General features: G+C 40.2%; 2 protein-coding genes and 1 long non-coding RNA gene across 5 annotated transcripts; 1 reads left to right on the forward strand and 2 right to left on the reverse strand.

The window, feature by feature from the left end:
* Window positions 1–138: 138 nt before the first annotated feature.
* Window positions 139–5,327, reverse strand: gatc (glutamyl-tRNA amidotransferase subunit C). 2 transcript variants are annotated; one of them, XM_080766936.1, is made up of 5 exons: window positions 5,093–5,327; window positions 4,673–4,726; window positions 1,358–1,527; window positions 696–799; window positions 139–507 (listed from the first exon to the last, which is right to left on the reverse strand). In XM_080766936.1, the coding sequence occupies exons 1-5, from the start codon at window positions 5,219–5,221 to the stop codon at window positions 458–460; spliced, it is 507 nt and encodes a 168-aa protein (XP_080623062.1). In that variant the 5' UTR covers window positions 5,222–5,327; the 3' UTR covers window positions 139–457. The 2 variants fall into 2 exon arrangements, with proteins under 2 accessions (XP_080623062.1, XP_080623061.1); XM_080766935.1 differs by having other exon boundaries at window positions 375–507; window positions 4,667–4,726.
* Window positions 5,328–5,685: 358 nt separating this feature from the next.
* Window positions 5,686–12,516, forward strand: ankrd13a (ankyrin repeat domain 13A). 2 transcript variants are annotated; one of them, XM_080765514.1, is made up of 15 exons: window positions 5,686–6,117; window positions 6,590–6,725; window positions 7,084–7,208; window positions 7,316–7,361; window positions 7,726–7,869; window positions 7,995–8,184; window positions 8,553–8,619; window positions 8,721–8,802; window positions 9,029–9,090; window positions 9,194–9,324; window positions 9,429–9,586; window positions 9,767–9,898; window positions 10,030–10,199; window positions 10,362–10,447; window positions 10,581–12,516. In XM_080765514.1, exons 1-15 carry the CDS (start codon window positions 6,016–6,018, stop codon window positions 10,777–10,779), a joined length of 1,830 nt encoding a protein of 609 aa, XP_080621640.1. In that variant the 5' UTR covers window positions 5,686–6,015; the 3' UTR covers window positions 10,780–12,516. The 2 variants fall into 2 exon arrangements, with proteins under 2 accessions (XP_080621640.1, XP_080621641.1); XM_080765515.1 differs by lacking the exon at window positions 6,590–6,725.
* A 1,005-nt stretch (window positions 12,517–13,521) lies between these two features.
* On the reverse strand, window positions 13,522–14,296 carry LOC308317605. The gene is made up of 2 exons (XR_013964273.1): window positions 14,139–14,296; window positions 13,522–13,918 (listed from the first exon to the last, which is right to left on the reverse strand). It is a non-coding gene; the product is annotated as an uncharacterized lncRNA (long non-coding RNA).
* Between the last annotated feature and the right edge of the window lie 4,287 nt (window positions 14,297–18,583).

The following is an 18,583-nucleotide window of genomic DNA, read 5'->3' on the forward strand; positions in this document are numbered from 1 at the left end:
ATCATCTACCAAGTATCTTGAAAAAAAGGAACAGCCCCGTCATTGAATTTGCTTCCGCGATCCCAGATCCAAATAAGCTGTGAAACAAATTTGTGTAGCAAGCTTTTTGGATCTGGCAGCGTCAGGTTAAGTATGAGTCGCCAGAACCAATGACAGGTGTTCTATCATAGTTAAAATAGAGTTTGAAGTTACAATGGTTTTGTATAGCAAGGGGAGTGTCTGATAAAATTAATATCAATTGAAAATAACTACCCCGACTTAATGCCAAAATATTAAGATGGTAAAAACAAAACTGCTAAATACAATATACAGACATTGCATACATTTAAATGTCAATTTAATGTAGTAGTACAATTTTTTGTTGAAAACCAATGCTTACAAATAAACCAAAAGCATAATAATCTGAAATATTAACAACAATATATAATATAAAATAAATATACAGATGTTGCATTTGTCAAAACAACATGGTAGCCCTCTCCTCCCTCTTGGGTAGGGGAATGTTTCCTTGGACAAAAGAAAAAGAGAATATTAGGATCATGCAGCAACACTTATTATAAACTTGAATGACAACCCTTGCAAAATGCTTAACTAATGGAGCATATGTGTGTACATGTACAGTAAGTATCATGCACCCAAATATTTACTAATCCCTGATGTCAAAAATTTATAGAAACCCAAAGATGGCTCCTTACCAGGTGGTGCCACAAAATATTCCTCAATTGTGATTCTGGAAAGCTGGAGTAATTCTTCAGCAATGTCTCCTTCCATCACAGCATCATCCCTTAGGTGCAATGTTCTGAAAGACAGGTTAATTAGGAGGGATGCATGCAACACAGTGATAGGCAGAAAGTAGATGTTTAAGCAATATTACACGAGAGGGTGTTCTTTAACGTCATTAATGCAACGCCTGCAGTGCCTCAGTTAAAGGTATTGCAGAAGTGAATTAATGACGCTAAAGTACACCCTCGAGAACAGTTAGCCTTAAAACTAAGAGAATCGCTGAAAAATTATATATTTTCAATGAAGCCACTACGGCTTGTCCCAAAATGTCCCAAGAAACTAGAGCCACAGAGTGCTCTGAGAGAAAAGCACGGCTGAATGGTTTGTTTTGATTAGGCGTTGAAATAATGTGGTTTTAAGCACGGCTAGAAAGCGGTTTCAACCAATCAGATTGCTTCCTCAAAACGTTTTTGTAATTGTAATTAACCTCTAGGCAAAGCTGTATTAATGGAAATGTGCCATACCAGTGGAAAATGACTGCAACTTTAATGATAATCCCCTGACATTCACTTTTAAGACCACAGAGCCAAATAAAGATTTAATATTGTGTAATTTAGTCTCATTTGTATTGTACCTTTCCTCCAGAACAGAATCCATTGGTTCAACTCGATCTGTGTTAACAACATGAAGCTGATCTGCAAATTGTATGGCTCTCTCTAAACATATCAGTCCCTCTTTGGTGCGGAAATCAACCAAGGCTAGTCTCTCCAGTTTGTCCACCAGATCAGCAGGGACTTGACTTACCTTTAAAAAAAGAAAGAATAAAAAGAAATAAAAATAAACATGATTAGAGGTTGTAATGTGTTGTGTTGGGCGTGGAGTACTAGAAGGCTGGTAGTCCAGCAGATGTCCAGGTAATTCAGTTCACACAGCCACAGACCACGGCTAAAGTCAATAAAGCTCAATTTATTTAGCAGCCAACCAAATATAAACATTGACTATACGAAGCCAGGTCTCACGGTACTAAATAGAACTACAGAAAAATGGAACAGAATCAACTAGAAGTAGTGCCCCTCTGGACACAGGTCTCCACCAGGATTGATATTTGGATCAAATCTGAAGGACTAATATTAAAAAAGTGTTGCACATAAGTGGGCCTCCCTGTGGCGCTCAAAAAGGCAGGCCAGGCCCAGGCGGTGGCGTAACCGTCTGGGCACCCGACTGGTGATCCAGTCGCAGTGTGTCGCGGGTTCGACTCCCGAGCCCGACACGGCCTTGCCCTTTACTGCATGTCATCCCCCCATCCCATTTCCTGTCAGCCTACTGTCTGTCCCTTCAAAAACCAATAAAAGGCGTAAGCCACAAAAAATATCTTTAAAAAAAAGAAAAAAAGGCCAGATGTTTTTCCTTGGCCCGTAGGTAGTGTGCATACAAAGTTTTACGCAGATCGGTACAGTTAAATGTAAAGACGTGACTCTGCCTGTCACCCCATCTTGATTACATGACTATAGAGATCATGTGTACCGATTTGCGTGAGATTTGGATAAAATATAAAGTAATATTAGTAATATTTTAGTGAGTTATGAGAGTTGAACATTTTCAAGTGGCATTTCTTCCTCTGCCTAGTGGGAATATGCGTGCAAAATTTAATGGAAATCAGATACTTTTTACAGTAGGTTTTTACTCTCAAGTCTTGAACGGCACTATTTTTGTCAACAGTGAGAAGCATGGAAATAGTAGCGCTGGCTGATGACGTATCAGCAACGTCGCTACGCAACAGGTGACGTTATGAAATGCGAGTCAAGCAGCCTCTGTCCAGACCAAGGGGCCAGTGAGGCACTCCAACGTTGAAGCGCTGGGCCCTAGTGGTAAGAGGAAGGACTGCAGGCGGACCTGTGGATTCATGACGAGGAAACCCGTGCAGCTGGGCTTTAACATTGAGCGCTCGGTTGCACTTCCGCATTGGACCACCAAAATTTGGTGGTCCAATGTGGAAATGCGCCCAAAAAGGCGGAAATAGACAGGTGCTTCAAAACGCAGGATGGAGTATGAAATATAAAAGACCCGTTTCGTGTAGAGACTGTGTACCAATTTGCATGTTTGGACCAAATATGTAGGTGTACTGTGAAAAAATGTGCTTTGCAAAAAGCGGCTATGCCTGGTGGAGCTTTAACAGGCCAATGTGTAAAATTTGTGGCAGAGGTTCAGTTCTGGCATCCAGGGAGTGTGTGTGCAGAGTGTGGCTGCGAACAAGCCAACGGTGCCAGAGATTAGCTGTCCACAGACAGATGGACGGAGTGCAAAACATACTTCTCATGCCTTTGGCCTGGTGGCGACAATGAACCACGTTCAGGCGGAGCCTGGGTTCCGATGGGCCCCTTGTCTAACAGCGCCGGCTACTACTAGTTGGGCGGGGTTATACAACCTCACAAAAACTATGCCTAAACCTAACCTCAGTAAAACTATGCATAAACTTAAGCCTAACCTGTAAAACAAGCGGCCCCTCAGCGACCATTGACTCCCAAGCTCCGCAAAAAAGACTCTCCCGTGTGTCTACTAATCGCGCCAACACTACTACCAGAGAGAGAGCTGGAAGTGACGTCAGATATATTGTACTACCCAAAAAGGAAGCAGTTGGTACCTTGTGGTACCAACTGGCATTGCATACTGACTGTTACAAGGTGTTGTCTTACTATAAATTGTGGTTGGCAGTACCGGTTCTAGGCCTTTTGAGGCCCTAGGCAACATATTATACAGAGCCCCCCCCCCCCCTCCTGCTTTGCCACGCCGGATAAAAATTGTAAATTTGCCATGAAAATGCTTCAATCTGGTGCACTTTGAGATCAAAATTAAGAAGCTAGGTGGGGGCCACATGTGGCCAGTAGCCCATGTAAGGGATACATGGAAAAAAAAAATCTTCTCCCTGTGACGAGGCCCCCTCAGTGGTTGAGGCCCTAGGCGGTCGGGGGGGTAGGACCAAGTCTCATGGGATTTGGGATTTGTTTATAAACATTTTGGTATTTGTTTATAAACATTTGTGATTTGTTTATAAACATTTGTGATTTGTTTATAAACATTTTGGGATTTGTTTATAAACATTTGGGATTTGTTTACAAACATTTGGGATTTGTTTATAAACATTTGGGATTTGTAAGTCTCATGGGGGGGGTAGGACCACTTCCAGTTGACCTGTAGTAAGTCTCATGGTCGGGGGGGGGGGGGGGGTAGGACCAAGTCTCATGGGATTTGTGATTTGTTTATAAACATTTTGGTATTTGTTTATAAACATTTGTGATTTGTTTATAAACATTTGTGATTTGTTTATAAACATTTGTGATTTGTTTATAAACATTTTGGGATTTGTTTATAAACATTTGGGATTTGTTTACAAACATTTGGGATTTGTTTATAAACATTTGGGATTTGTAAGTCTCATGGGGGGGTAGGACCACTCAGGGCGGGCAGTGCCGGTTCTAGGCCTTTTGATGCCCTAGGCAACATATTATACAGAGCCCCCCCCCCCCCTCCTGCTTTGCCACGCCGGATAAAAATTGTAAATTTGCCATGAAAATGCTTCAATCTGGTGCACTTTGAGATCAAAATTAAGAAGCTAGGTGGGGGCCACATGTGGCCAGTAGCCCATGTAAGGGATACATGAAAAAAAAAAAAATCTTCTCCCTGTGACGAGGCCCCCTCAGTGGTTGAGGCCCTAGGCGACCGCCTAATTCGCCTATGCCTAGAACCGGCCCTGGTGGTTGGCATGTCCAAGGTTATACATTATTACATGCACTTCATGCAGTAAGTAGTCCAATGTGCTATAAAGATGTGTATAACTTTAATTATTGGACAAATATATAGAATATACAATACATTCAATATGCAGTAAAACATTGTGAGTAAAACAGTATTAGAATTCATGAATGAGTGAGCAGATCTTTATCACCATTACATTGGGGAGTTGTTTATCCAGCACTGCAGATTCCCACATTGCAACCCATGGTACCTAGAAAATAGTTTTCGATTAAGACTGTTCAAGACTTATTAATAGACAAGTATTTTTTGACAAGTCAAAATCACCATGATTAATCTATTCCTCATGTAATAAAATTATTGTTTTCATAAGAGCTTGGGAGGAGACACGAGAAAGTAATTTCAACAAAAAGAGTAAATCATTTTCAATGGTGGTCCAGCCAGACCAGGTTCCGTGACTCTAAGATTTAGACACTCGTAGAGGTATTTTTCGATTCTGACGTCTGCTCTCTACGACGTCAGAATCGAAAAATACCTCTACGAGAGTCTACATCTTAGGCTATGTCCGTGGCATGTCAGACATCACATGAAAAAGTTTGAAATCCCTAAACTAGTTTACCTTGGAACTGTATTGACGTCGACGTGCTATAACGTAGGTCATTCTAGGAAAGGCGTTGGTCACATTTGATAACATCATACAAGCGTGTGCTGTTCTGACATGGTAGAGTGAAGACCTAGTGCTAATCATGTTCAATGATCGTGTACTAAATAGGTTAAACTATAGAGTTGGGGTTTAACCTTGGCTTAGAGTATATTGTAAGGGTTTAACACACCACTGCAGCATGCTGATTTTAGCTACTAACAAATAAACAGGAAGACACTGGCCCCATGCGCATGCGCGAATGGCGGGCTCACTCGGGCAGATTTTGTAGGTAAAAGAAAACCCAGAAACGATTGTATTTTCATGGGGAGATTATTTATTTATTTTACATTTAAAGGAAAAATAATCAGACTACATATAATTGCATCACAGATTATATGTAGCGAAATATTCTAAATTGGGGGGGCATATATTATACAGTAAATTGGATGGTGTACTATCGCCCCACCACCATGGGGATGGTTAAATCTGATAAATACCCCTCCCTCCCTCCCTCCCGAAAGGGCAGTATTTCTATTAAATTAATCAACACTCGAAAGTGTTTAAATCACCGTTGTTGATAAACGATGGAATAATGAAGTTGGATCAGTGGTTTGAGTTATTATTGATTTTTTATTGTAATTATGTATGTGTTTTACGGTATTATTTCAAAACACCCCTATCATAATGGTATAGTCTTGACACTTCCGTGTTCAAAAGTTTTATTTAGGAAAAGCTTTGGGGGAAAGTTGGCTAGCCGGCTACATTAGTATTGCCAATTGACGAGGAAATCAATTATATTGATTCTATGTTCGATCGCTGCGAGGGAATACAGCAGTCTTTCACATGGCTATAATTATAACCTGCCAAACGTTTTATTGCGAGTCTTCATAAAGAGGAAGATGTCCACGGCTATCGTTAGCGAAGCTATTAGAGTGTCGTTTCCACTGCATTCCTCGGTTTGGGAGAATGATTACAGGAAACTGGATAATGACTTAGCCCAGGTTTGTAAACATCTCACATTCATCAGAACATAATATACAGATATCGTTGAATCAGCTGCTACACAATTAAATAACGCGTCATTCTCTATCTATGTAGGTCTTCATCTAGTAATGTAGGCCAGGCGTCACATTTAGCAGTTCCAAGTGGCTCCAGTGGATTGACAGACGTTTTATGACACTTGACAGTAGACCTACATCCTTTTTGAATGAATTAAAAGCCTTGTAGGCATTCACTATTCAGTAACAATAGAAACGTTAGGTTTAATGACATATTAAATAAATGCATAGGTTATCTATAGATAGGTAGATAGATCATAGATAGATGGATAGAAAATTAGTTGTCATACAGTTTTCATAACGAAACTGATATACATTTGGCTGCGGCACATACCTTTTCACCAAGAACGGTTCTCGGCTCGGTTTGTTTTCTTTGGATTGCACTCATTTAAATCGCTCCTTATTTTTCCTTTAGAGTGACATTGAGGCCGTGGATCCCAGAGGGAGGACAGCTCTTCATTTAGCCGTGTCACTTGGGCACCTAGAGTCAGTGAGAGTCCTTCTGAGACACGGGGCTTCAGTAACTAAAGAGAATTCCAAGAATTGGACAGGTTAGGCATTTAATCTTAAATTACCTACTGGCAACTGGCAAGGCAATCGCATGATTGTTTGTGTCTATGTATTTGGTTTACAAATGTCATGTTTTAGTGGCTTTGTGGGCACTTGAAGCCCTCCCTGTATTTCAACCTATACTTCGGCTAAATGGTATTTCTTATACAGTACACTTGTCTTTAAAACCACTTTAAACCACTTTTCTTTTCTGTCTGCCGTAAGGCATTATTGCCCTCAGTGTTTATTACCACGAGCCCTGAGGTTTTATAATCAATGTTTGCAGTTTGTGGATGACATATTTTCTTAGCTTAAAAGAGTTAGAGTGGTGTGTTTGACTGAATCTGTCTCTGTGTTTAGTGCTGCAGGAGGCAGTCAGTACTGGAGACCCAGAGATGGTTCAACTGGTGCTTCAACGCAGAGACTACCTCAAAGCATCTACAGCACTAGGAGGAGTGCCTGAGCTGCTGTCCAAGATCAGAGAGGTTTCACTTGACAAAATGCTTTGCCTCTTGCCTTTTACATTTTATTCTAAAACTCAAGCATGTACTAGCGAAAATATGAATTAACCAATGTTTTGTTTTGCCCCCAGTCTCCTGATTTCTACATGGAAATGAAATGGGAGTTCACCAGCTGGAGTAAGCTTTTAGTGCCCTTTTTTATACAGTAGCGGCCTACATGTTAAATAAATTAAGTAGTCACTTAATTCATTAAATTGGTGTATGTGTTATACACCAAAAATGTATGTGTATGTGTTTTATGTCAAGATTGAAAAGAAAACAAGTTCATTTAAGTGGCCAGTTGGCAGTTAATACATATGCTATGGGATTTAAAGCAAAGCCCAGTGGTTTTTTCACTAAAATATAGAATGCTTTGCCAACTAAGATTTTGTGATGTCATGCGGGAAAAAAGACATTCTCAACATTGTTGCCAATTTTGTGTTTTAAATTCTGCTTTCATTTTTAGCTTTCTGAATATTCATATGCCACCTTTTCTTTTTAGTCCCCCTTGTGTCCAGAGTTTGTCCAAGTGATATCTGTCGCATCTGGAAGAGTGGTGCCAGCTTGCGAGTAGATTCTACTCTTCTGGGCTTTGAGAACATGACGTGGATCAGAGGGCGTCGGAGCTACATCTTCAGAGGCGATGGTACGTGAATTCAGTTGCGCACAGTGTCTCAGACACACACAGGCCTTAACCTTTTGACAGAGTTATTTGTGTCATTCTCATTGCTGTTTGTGCAAAACATTCGTTTATATTGGAACTTTCAACAGATACATGCACAGAGTTGATGGAGGTGAACCATGATGAGGAAGTGGTGGACACTGAACGCTTCAACATATCCCAAGAAATGGAGGATGTTACATTAGATTCAATGCATCCTGCTGAACAGGAAGTTGCCAAAAGGTTGACTACTTCCATTGTCAATACGTACCTAGACACCAAGGATATTGCTTTTGAGAGGCAAGAGTCCCCATCTTTTTCCTCATTCCACTTTTTCACATTATGCTGATTACATAATGTAGTACATCCCTGCCGTGACATTATTTTACTCACAAACTATTTTATGCGCTATTGTTAGATTCTAATGCTGAAAAAATCTAAAATTGTGTGAGTCAACAGCCTGACTCAAGTCTGAATACCTATCATCTAATAGACTGTGTGTGTGTGTGTGTGTGTGTGTGTGTGACATTTTTATTGTAACAGCATTGTTATACTGAATTTCGTTTAGGGTGTATTGAAGAAAAATTGCTACACACTGTAACTTGGACTTTTGCAAGTTATGGCAAGTTTTATTTTTTTCTTCTTAAGAAACATCTTATTTTCACCAGGAATAAGTCTGGGGTCTGGGGATGGAGGACTGACAAAACTGAAGTTGTCAATGGTTTCGAAGCAAAGGTTCATATGATGTAACTTTATTTTAAACATAATCACTAAAACTTACTGTGACAGTGCACTTTATCTACCGGTATGTGAATAATACTTGGTTGTTTTCTCAGGTGTTTAGTGTCAACAATGTGAACGTGGTGATTCGGACAAGGACAGAACATCTTACAGATGAGGAGAAGGCTAGGATAAAAAGTATGTGTGAAACCTTGTGCAGACATGATTTCCCCAAAATGGTGTTTAAGGAGAGTTGTTGTTAAAAGGTCAATGTAACATGATCACAACAAATGTGTTATCCACTGAGACCATTATTCACATGGTGGCATTTACTTTATACGAAGTGAGTCCAAATATGATGTAAGAGCAAAATGTCCATGTGTGAATATATGGTCAATGGGAAATGGACTTTGTTTCATACTAGGTGAACGGAATGTCCTTGAGTCTCTTCTGGGCACTGTGGAGCAGCACATAAGTGCACAGGGGGTAAGAAGACATTGTTCTAGCAACTATGCATGAATAACTTTTTGAAGTTGTGGGAGTCGACCAGGTGACTTGATATGAACACTTCTTGTAATTATCTTGATAGGACCTTACTCTGGAGTATGCAACTGCCACTAATCCAACTGCCATCACTCCAGAGGAATATTTTGACCCAGAGTTTGACCTGGAAAACAGAGACATTGGACGTCCTCTTGAGCTCAGCACCCGAACACAGAAGTGAGGGGAAGAAACAGCATGATGGCACAATAAACCTTTTGTCAAATGTCAAATAAGGGGATGTTATAATTTGTGTGAGTTTACATTTTCTTTATTCTACACAGGTTCAAGGGCACATTGTGGATGAGTGAGGATCACCCCCTGTCCCTGGTGGAGCAGGTAACACCCATCATTGACCTCATGGCCCGGACCAGCTCCCATTTTGCACGGCTGCGGGACTTTGTCACCCTGAAGTTCCCCCCAGGATTTCCTGTAAAGATTGGTACATTCACCATCCCCTCACAGAAAAGAAATGGCACAATATTGGCACATAATATATATATTTTTCCCACAAACCACACATTCAAGTGATAAACAGAGGTCCTCACTCATTTGCAAAATCTATTTTAAGGTGTTTTAATTATTTACCTATTTTAATCTATTATTTGACCTTTTCACACAGAGATTCCCCTGTTCCATGTGCTCAATGCCAGGATTACTTTTGGAAATGTCAACAAATGCAATACAGAAAACCAAGCCAACACATCTGCAGCTACAACACCTACGCCAGAGGGGGAAGATGTAGAAGCTGCTGGTAGGATAAAAGCTATTTCGCTCTTAACATATGTGATGCATCAAATGTTTTAAGTCTTTTATTCGTATCATATTCTAAAACATTTATAGGAACTTGCTGAAAACGGCTCCATTGTTTTTTGGTCCACCTAGCACCCCTCCCACCCCTCCCATTCCATGTGTGTCCTTCTGTGTTTGATGTGCCTGTGCACTACCGCCATCGGGGGGGAAGCCGCCACACTCCTATGTCCAACCACGACGAGGAGCTTTTGCAATACGCCATCCATCAGAGTCTTTTGGAGTCCTGCAATGTCCCAGGACAGGTCAGGGCATCAAGTAGACTAGAGAACCAAGTTCACTCACATGTACTGTACCTAACCAGGCCACACATTCTGCCTGCAGCTATCTTCCTAATCTCAAGATAAATCGGTTCTATCTAGTTTCCTTCTCCAGTAAGCGCTAATGTCTTCTGGATTTTATTACAGGACATAAGCTGGGATGGTGCCCCATCCCATCCCCCATCACTTAACGGCGACTTCAGTGATGCTATGCTCAGTAGCCCGAGTGACAGGTAGGCGCCTTTTATTTACTGTATATCTGCAAAAGCCAGGTCAATGGAGTTCTACTGCAATGTGTTTGTATTTATTTACAAGAAGAGACGTGTCTTCTAGTCTTCTCTTATTGCTCTTATTCTCCTGTTCTAGGAGTGTCCCAGAGGGGTCGCTAGTGGACTTGGGAGGCACATCCAGCCCTGTGAGCTCAGTCTCAGCCTCCAGCCCTGACACAAACCTCCGCCTGGCCATGGAGCTCTCAGCCCGAGCTCAAGAGGAAGACGAGAAGAGGAGACGGCAAGAGGAAGAGGAGCTGGAGAGGATATTGCAGCTATCTCTCACTGAAAAGTAAAAGGAACAAGAGGGAATAAAGGCTAATTATTCTTTGCCGAATAAGTGTCATGACATGTCGCTCAGCGATGTACGTATTTACAACAGACTTTTTTCCAGTTTAAAATGCGTCCCTTTTTTTTAGGTGGAGTGACGAAATAATAAATTAAGCCTATAAGGAGTGAGGCCAGACCTTGCTGTAACCGTGTTAACTTTTCCAGATCCAGAACCAACAGCCACACCTCAACTTTCCCAACCACTACAGTCAATCTATGCAACCTCTAATCCTTTCTGTAATAGATCATTGTTTTTGCACATGCAGGCAATATCAAACTCCCTTTATTCAAAATTCCTAAAAGCTATTTTTGGTAAGAACATACTCCTTTATATATTTGTATGCGTAGTCAGTTATGTGTCCTGTTCTTCAGTTAAGAATCATAATTGCGACCCAATACGTCATTGACCGTATGTTTTTGAGTAGCAGGGTTAAATCAACAGTGGGTTCTGTAGCATTGAAGTATAGGAAATGACTTGAAAGAGTCACCTGGTAGAGGGTCTTACTGAATGATTGAAAATCTCAGGGTTCCATTATTCCACAGTCTCTGCTTTGAAATTGGGCTTGTTCTTTGTAGAAATTGGAATCGTTATTTATTTTTCTTTTGTGCAGAATGATGTCAACCATTACACACCTTATGTTATACTTATACCATAATTTTCTATTCTGTTCATTCCAAACTGGCTAGAAGGTTTACGGATAAAGTGTAAACAAAATCTGATACTTGTGAATGTACAGTATAGTATAAGATGGATATCATTATCAAAGCATGTTGTGAGAAAATGTAATTCAGCTGCATGGTGGTATCTTTGCTGCACAAGAAGAAGGAAGTTCCTGGCTTCCCTTAGGCTGATGCCTTATTTTGTTTAGCGTGCCCCATTTTTGGTTTAATGGTTAGGGCGATTTAGATTTTAGAGTTATTGAATAACCTCAACCATTATCACCTCAGTTCACAGAAGCAATAGCAGCGCCCACTGTGCCTGTGTATCCATACTGTAGTGTGTCATGATTTAAAGAATCAAAGGGGATTATTTGTCACTCATACAAGTCGTCTTATGTTGGTGTGACATGCTCCACATAGGCTGTGCTAACAATAACTAGTATAAAGCAAGATATGATACTGGTAAAATATACAGTTTAGACGTGATCACATCAGTGTTGCATGGATCATAATAATGAAAGATATAGAAAAACCAGCAGGGCAAGTCTTTAGCATCTTATAGCTACAAACACTGACTTGGCAGAATGATATTATGGACTTGAATATCAGATGCTGGTTAATATTTAAGAGGCATGTATCACTTAAGGAAGTGGAGGTGTTTATTCTGTCATGCAATGGTACTCAGACCAACCTTTCTGAAGTGGAAACTGATTTGAAAATGCTTTACTTCAAAAAGATATTTTTCCAAATGTAATTGAGTGATGAAGACCATTAACCACTATAGTTGATTTAACTGATAACCAACCATTTATCAACAGCCTGTGTTGCTTTGTCCAGTTTTCTGAGGCTTGAGCTCAATATTTGCTATTTTAATGAACACATTGCCAAACTGCTCAAAAGCCTACTTTACCAAGGCTAGCTTTGGTTAGATTTTGAGGGAACAGTCTTTATAAAATGCCATTTGCTAGCTGTAAAGCTTTTTTTATTTTATTTTAACATGTCAAAAACTTGTTGATTTCTTAAATAAAAGCACTTTATTTCCACATGATTGAACTGATATGTCATTGTTTAAATGTTTTCTGTAGGCTACAAAGGTACACAGCAGATTTAACATTTACTTCATGTTCATGATTGTTTTGCTCCTAAAGTAATCTCCCTCAGTCACACCAGCCATCTGTGCTCTGGGTTTTACATAATGATATAGTATCCCATTCCCAGCCATTTATTGTGATCCATTTATATTGTCTAAGTGGAGCATAGGCCTATACACTGGTTTATGTAGGAGAAATGATGTCTAAATATGGAATGTGTGTTAGAAATCAAAATTGAGATCTATCATGATTTGTAAACAATGTTAAAAATCAACTGTGAACAGATTTTTACTTTATTGTGCAAATGATAACTTGTGTACCAAGTGCAGCGTTGCAGTTTCAGATCACTGTTACCTTTTCTTAATGCCTACAGTAAAAGAATAGAAGTGAAATGGAAATGTTGAATGGAAACATGCAACCCCCAAAAATGCATTGGTCCGACATGGGTTGCACTTAGGGGTAGGTTAGGGTGTCGGTCTAATGACAGTCGAACCAATTGTATGTCGGAACTAAAGCCTGTACCCCATGTCATGACTGTTTAGTTAATCTGAGAATGCAAACATCAGGTGGGTTTCCATGGCTGATATGGATGGACTTGTAGCTTATTGACAACTGTTCCTATTAAAAGAGCTAAAGTGACACTCTTGTGATACATTTTATTTCTCTAGCAAGTCATTAAATTGAAATAAAGCCATTTGGAGTGGCAACATGCAGGTCACCTGGATGCCCATGTCAGCCCCATATCTTATCATTGCACTTATTTAAAACATAAAACACATTGAGTGAGAACACTCCTTTTCAAGTACAACATCCAATAAATGCTGTAGCAATACAACTATACATAGCTAGGCCTACTATTGATTAAAACAGAAGAAAGTATATGGCTACATCAATTAAGACATGATAACAAAATAACAAATGGAAGCACTATAAACATTTTTATTATAAACCACCAAGTCTATTCATGTTATTTTATTTATTTATGATAACTCCGATATATTATATGGACAAATTTGTATTGTAACAGCATTGTTATACTGAATTGAATTATTATAATAATTCAATTTAATTAAACAAAACATTTTACAGAAAAAGGATCCAAGGCATTTCAACTTCTAAATGCTGGTAGCCTATCGCATGACAAAAAACTTGATTAAAATAAACCGTCAATTCTGTTCAATCTAGGTAGCCTATACATGTAAATTGGCTGGCTGCCTCCCAGTGAGTTGAGAGATTGTTATCCATCCTCCATGAAGTGTTCAAGAGGTTCATCGACGAGGCAGTGGTTTGTAAACACATACAGCCATTGTGATCATCACCACCAGCAGGATAGAAAGTACCGTCGCCATTGCAACTGTAACAAAAGATGCATCCTACAATCAAACATTGAATTTGATATTGGAAAGAAGACATACAAATGTATAATAACACCATTTTCATTATAATTTAACTATGAACAATAATTAGTTTAATAATGCTCTGCGTCTCAGAAGAGCGAAAAGCGCAATTTTGCATTTAGCGTACGTGACATACTGTAGGCCTACCGGTATGGTAGCCTACTTGCGAACCCTTACCTAAATTTTGATTCTGGAGTACCACATAAGGCCTCTCGTTCAGTTTAGAGTCCTCCAACTGTCCGCTTACTAACATTCCAAAACAAATAATTATAGTTGAACTTGGAATGATATGATGCAGCTGTAGCATCACGAAGGTGATTGTAGTGTATATGTGAGTGATGATGATGGAGTTGGAGAATGAATGCAGTAGCGTAGCGAGCACAGTCTGCACAGTGCACACCCGATCTTCCGCCGCGTGATATCTGGGTCCTAAAGCCGTCTTTTTAATCGGATATGGAATGCTGGGCACCATTATCATGGGCAGTTTTGGGCACCTAAATGTCTAAATGTACAATTGCTATTGTAATGAGCTGATGGCTCTGGTGGTGCATACATTCTGTCAACTACCACTATACTACCACTCGCCGGCTTCCTAGTGACGTCATCGTTTCTCTCAAAGCTGTAGTAGACCCACACTACATACAAAACCACTTCTTTTGGCTGACCTTCAATGTCTGTCTAGGACTCTAGGTTATATTTCTGAACATTCAAATAACCATCACTGTTGCATTTTCAAATAACTGTTTTGCACAAATACAGATTTCTCTCTCTTTTTTTACACATGGTTCAATGCCTTTTAAACTTCCAACAACAGTCTCTGTCTTTCAGGTCTTTGAGAGTATATCTCCTCATGGCTTGGGGCACACATCCTGGTTCAACAGGGCGCTGTGGATCAACCTGTGGGTTGTCATTATCTTTGTCACTTTCATCGCTGGGTGGTGTCAGTGGGATTTCAGGTTGGTGTTTCAGGAGTTTGAAGAATGACTGGTTTCATGTGACAACATGGCCATGTATCATGGTGCCTTTTACCGCTATGACTTTGTAGGGCTTGGGGTCAAATGGTGTCACAAGTTTTCCTGTCTTCTGCTGACGTACGCATAAGCACCACATATCCTTCCCTTCAGTGTGTGTTGTGATGCATTCCTCCTTTTGTCAGCATATGCCTTAGTTCACCTTTTCCTTCTTGGAGCCGTCTGTGGAACGAAGCATATCCTCCTGAGGCAACGGGGCAGTGGGGAGTCTGATTGACATAGGGCAGCCGTAGAGCAGGTCAGCTGGAGGCCGACTGGTTGTGAGGTGAGGAGTAGCTCATAGTTCCTCAAGAACTTTCATGGTTTACTGTGTGTGTGTGTGTGTGTGTGTGTGTGTGTGTGTGTGTGTGTGTGTGTGTGTGTGTGTGTGTGTGTGCGTGCCTGTGTAGGCTTTTTGACGAATTTCAATCTGGCTTTCGAACATCCCACTCCACTGCCTCCTCTATTTGAGCGATCAGACAGGTGCCTGCCCATTCATCCTTGGTGCCCACCTTTCTTATAGTCTTTTTCCCCCACAAACTGATACATGACTCACATATAAGACAAACTAAGTGCCCAAAGTCCTATACTAAAGGCACTAGTGGTATACTGACGGCAAGGAGGTGTTCTGAGGTGTGCTTGATAAACTGAAGTCCAAACTGTTCGGTGAATTCATAAATAAACAATATTTATTTTCACAGCCGATCTGTCACCTCAGCATTCAATAAATACTTAAATAAATAAACAATCAAACGTCCAGAATACAGACCACAGCTTCTGTTGCACAGTTGAAAAACGGTGTGCCTCTGCCTATCAGCAACACCTGCAACTTGGCCTTGACCATGCCCTGCACTGTGACGTGACATAAATAATTACCACTAAAATCAGTAGACATCATACAGTATGGCTCTTACGATAACATTTATCCATATCACAAACAATCTTGGTGCCTCCTATACCTATCCTAAACCTATTAATGCATCGTGTGATTCGTGCATAGTGCATCGTTTTGGTCAAAAAGATGAACAAATTCTGCACACACGTGCGCTATGGGGGCCACTTAGAGGCTATGGGGCCCTTGTTGGGGTTAATCCACCCCTGACATTAGGCTACGCTTACGCTGTTAATGAAACATTGGTTTAAGAAGGCAGATTTGAAACCTACAGAAATTGACAGGCTTGTTGTAGGTATAGGCCCACAAAAGACCAACAATCTGTTTTCTCAAGGTAAAAGTATGACCGGCATATCATATGGTTTTGGGCCCCTGTGGGGTCCCATTTTTCATAACTGAAATGTCAGAGAGCAATGAAGTATAAAGGTCAAACTGCTTGGGGTTATATCCTTACATCATTATGTTCATGACTGATGTGTATGGCCTTTACCTTCACTTTACAGCCTACTATCTCGCCATCCATGCTCTTCATCATTACAAGCATGAACCAGAAGCACAAGCATAATGTTGGGAGTCATATCGAAATGTTGAAAATGCAACTACAAAAAACCTGTTGCCCATTGTGTAGAGTCTCTCTCTCTCTGGACACATGCACGCACACACGCATGCACGCACATGCACGCACACACACACACACACACACACACACACACACACACACACACACACACACACACACACACACACACACACACACACACACACACACACACACACTACTACAACTATGATTGCTATATGATTATATGATTGTTTATTGACATCAAAAGAGATCATTTTCAGCTTCTGCGAGTAATCAGAGGAACCATAATGCCATTAATTGGCATGACATCACATGCTGGGGGGCATGATTTGACCACAGACGTGCACAAACTCAGTCTACAAATATATCCAAATGGACAGGTCCATGGCATCTTTTACTGTGTGGACTAAAGAGCACGTCTTGATGCATCATAATCAGTTTAAGGACTCTCTGTAATTAAATGTTGATATTTGTTTTTATTTCTATGTGCAATCATGAACATGAACAGTTGTTTCCAGCCATCATTGGGCTTACAAGCATCCATGATGATGATTTGCATGTAAGCTATGTGTTGTAAACTCTAAGTACTGGACCCTCGTCTGGTTTGACAGACAGGTAGTGGGCTGGGTGGTGTGTGACAATCCGATTGAAGTATACCTTTGGTACGGCGACAGCGGCGGCAGGCCCGCGAGAACAATAACGCGACACGAGACAGTATCACGCTAAAGGTTCACAAAGTTTATTACACACACAGGAACATATACAGAGCTGGACATGTATAGAGCTGGATCCAATGACGTGACAACAACACTTAACTATAAAGTATGCTACAGTTCAGACAGTACACAATACATATCAAGTACACTGTGTCTCACGTACAAGTACACAGCCATGGGCGATCAGATTATAACACTGTACTGATACTGTATGACATAACATGATATCTATCAATACAATTGAAACAGTTAATGCAGCATTTTCTCCCTCCTTGTTAAGTGCTATTTGATCAGTATTATACACCAACTGTACTACTACTACAGTACATAAATTTATTACATTAAATGTAAATGTAATAAATCTGGTAAAATGCATACATATCTATGCAGCTAATGTGTTCCCTCCCTATTGCACAGTAATCACTGCAAAGCTGTTCATCTCAGATGGAAGAGCTAGAGGCCATCCAATCAGCAGTGCTCCTTTCATGTGTCTCTCTCTTCTGCTGGTCTGTTGTGCAGACACCTCTCTTGCGGTAGTGGCTCACACAAAGGGGCTTTGATCAATGCTTCCCTCAACCAGTACCCAAATGAGGAATCGTGTGTTCCACTTTCCATTCTTCTATCTCTCATACCAGTGATCTTTCAAGCATTCAGGCCCTGACAACCAGGACAGTGTGAATAACTATGGGCTTTGGGGGGAGCTAGTGGAAATGGTTTTGTTTGTGCCATAGTTTGTCCATGTGTCTGTTTTAGGTTGTGAGGGGAATGAGTGTGTGTCTGTGTAGGGGGCGGGGGATTATCTGTTAAATAAAACATTCAGAAGCATTTGAAGGTAGAAGCTGCTCTATTGCCTTGTTGATTAATTCAGGATATTGCAAATCAGCCTGTTAATTAGAATATCTTGCTGCTGAGATGAAATGGCATGAGGGAATGAGAACAAGTTTAAAATAGATACAGTATACTGTATGTAAATCACCGTCTAAATAAATGACCTAAATGTTAGTTTAAAAAAAACTACAAAAACAACACTTTTCGTCACTTAGACTATAGTCTATTTAAATGAAATGGTTTTATGAAATATGAATAAGGATAAATTGGGCTTACATAATACCCATTCTATTAAATCAAATGCAGCAAATACATGGTGGATTGAAACACACTATAATAGTTCATTTCAGAGCTTGTGACAGGTAATATTTTGTCACATCCTACCTGATTGAAAATGAGTAGCTGCTAAAAACCACAACAGTCATTCATCTCTATGATGGTTTATACTGTAGATGAATTTACATTTCTGATTTAGACACAAAGTATAATGTCTCAATCAATGTTTGAACAGTCATTTCTTTCATCAGAAAATACATGTTTTTTTTGTTTCTTTGTGTGGAGAGGCACAATATAAAACAACATTTACAATTCTT

The sequence above is a fragment of the Protomyctophum bolini genome (genome assembly GCF_963924005.1).
Source record: "Protomyctophum bolini genome assembly, chromosome: 6".
Lineage (NCBI taxonomy): Eukaryota > Metazoa > Chordata > Actinopteri > Myctophiformes > Myctophidae > Protomyctophum > Protomyctophum bolini.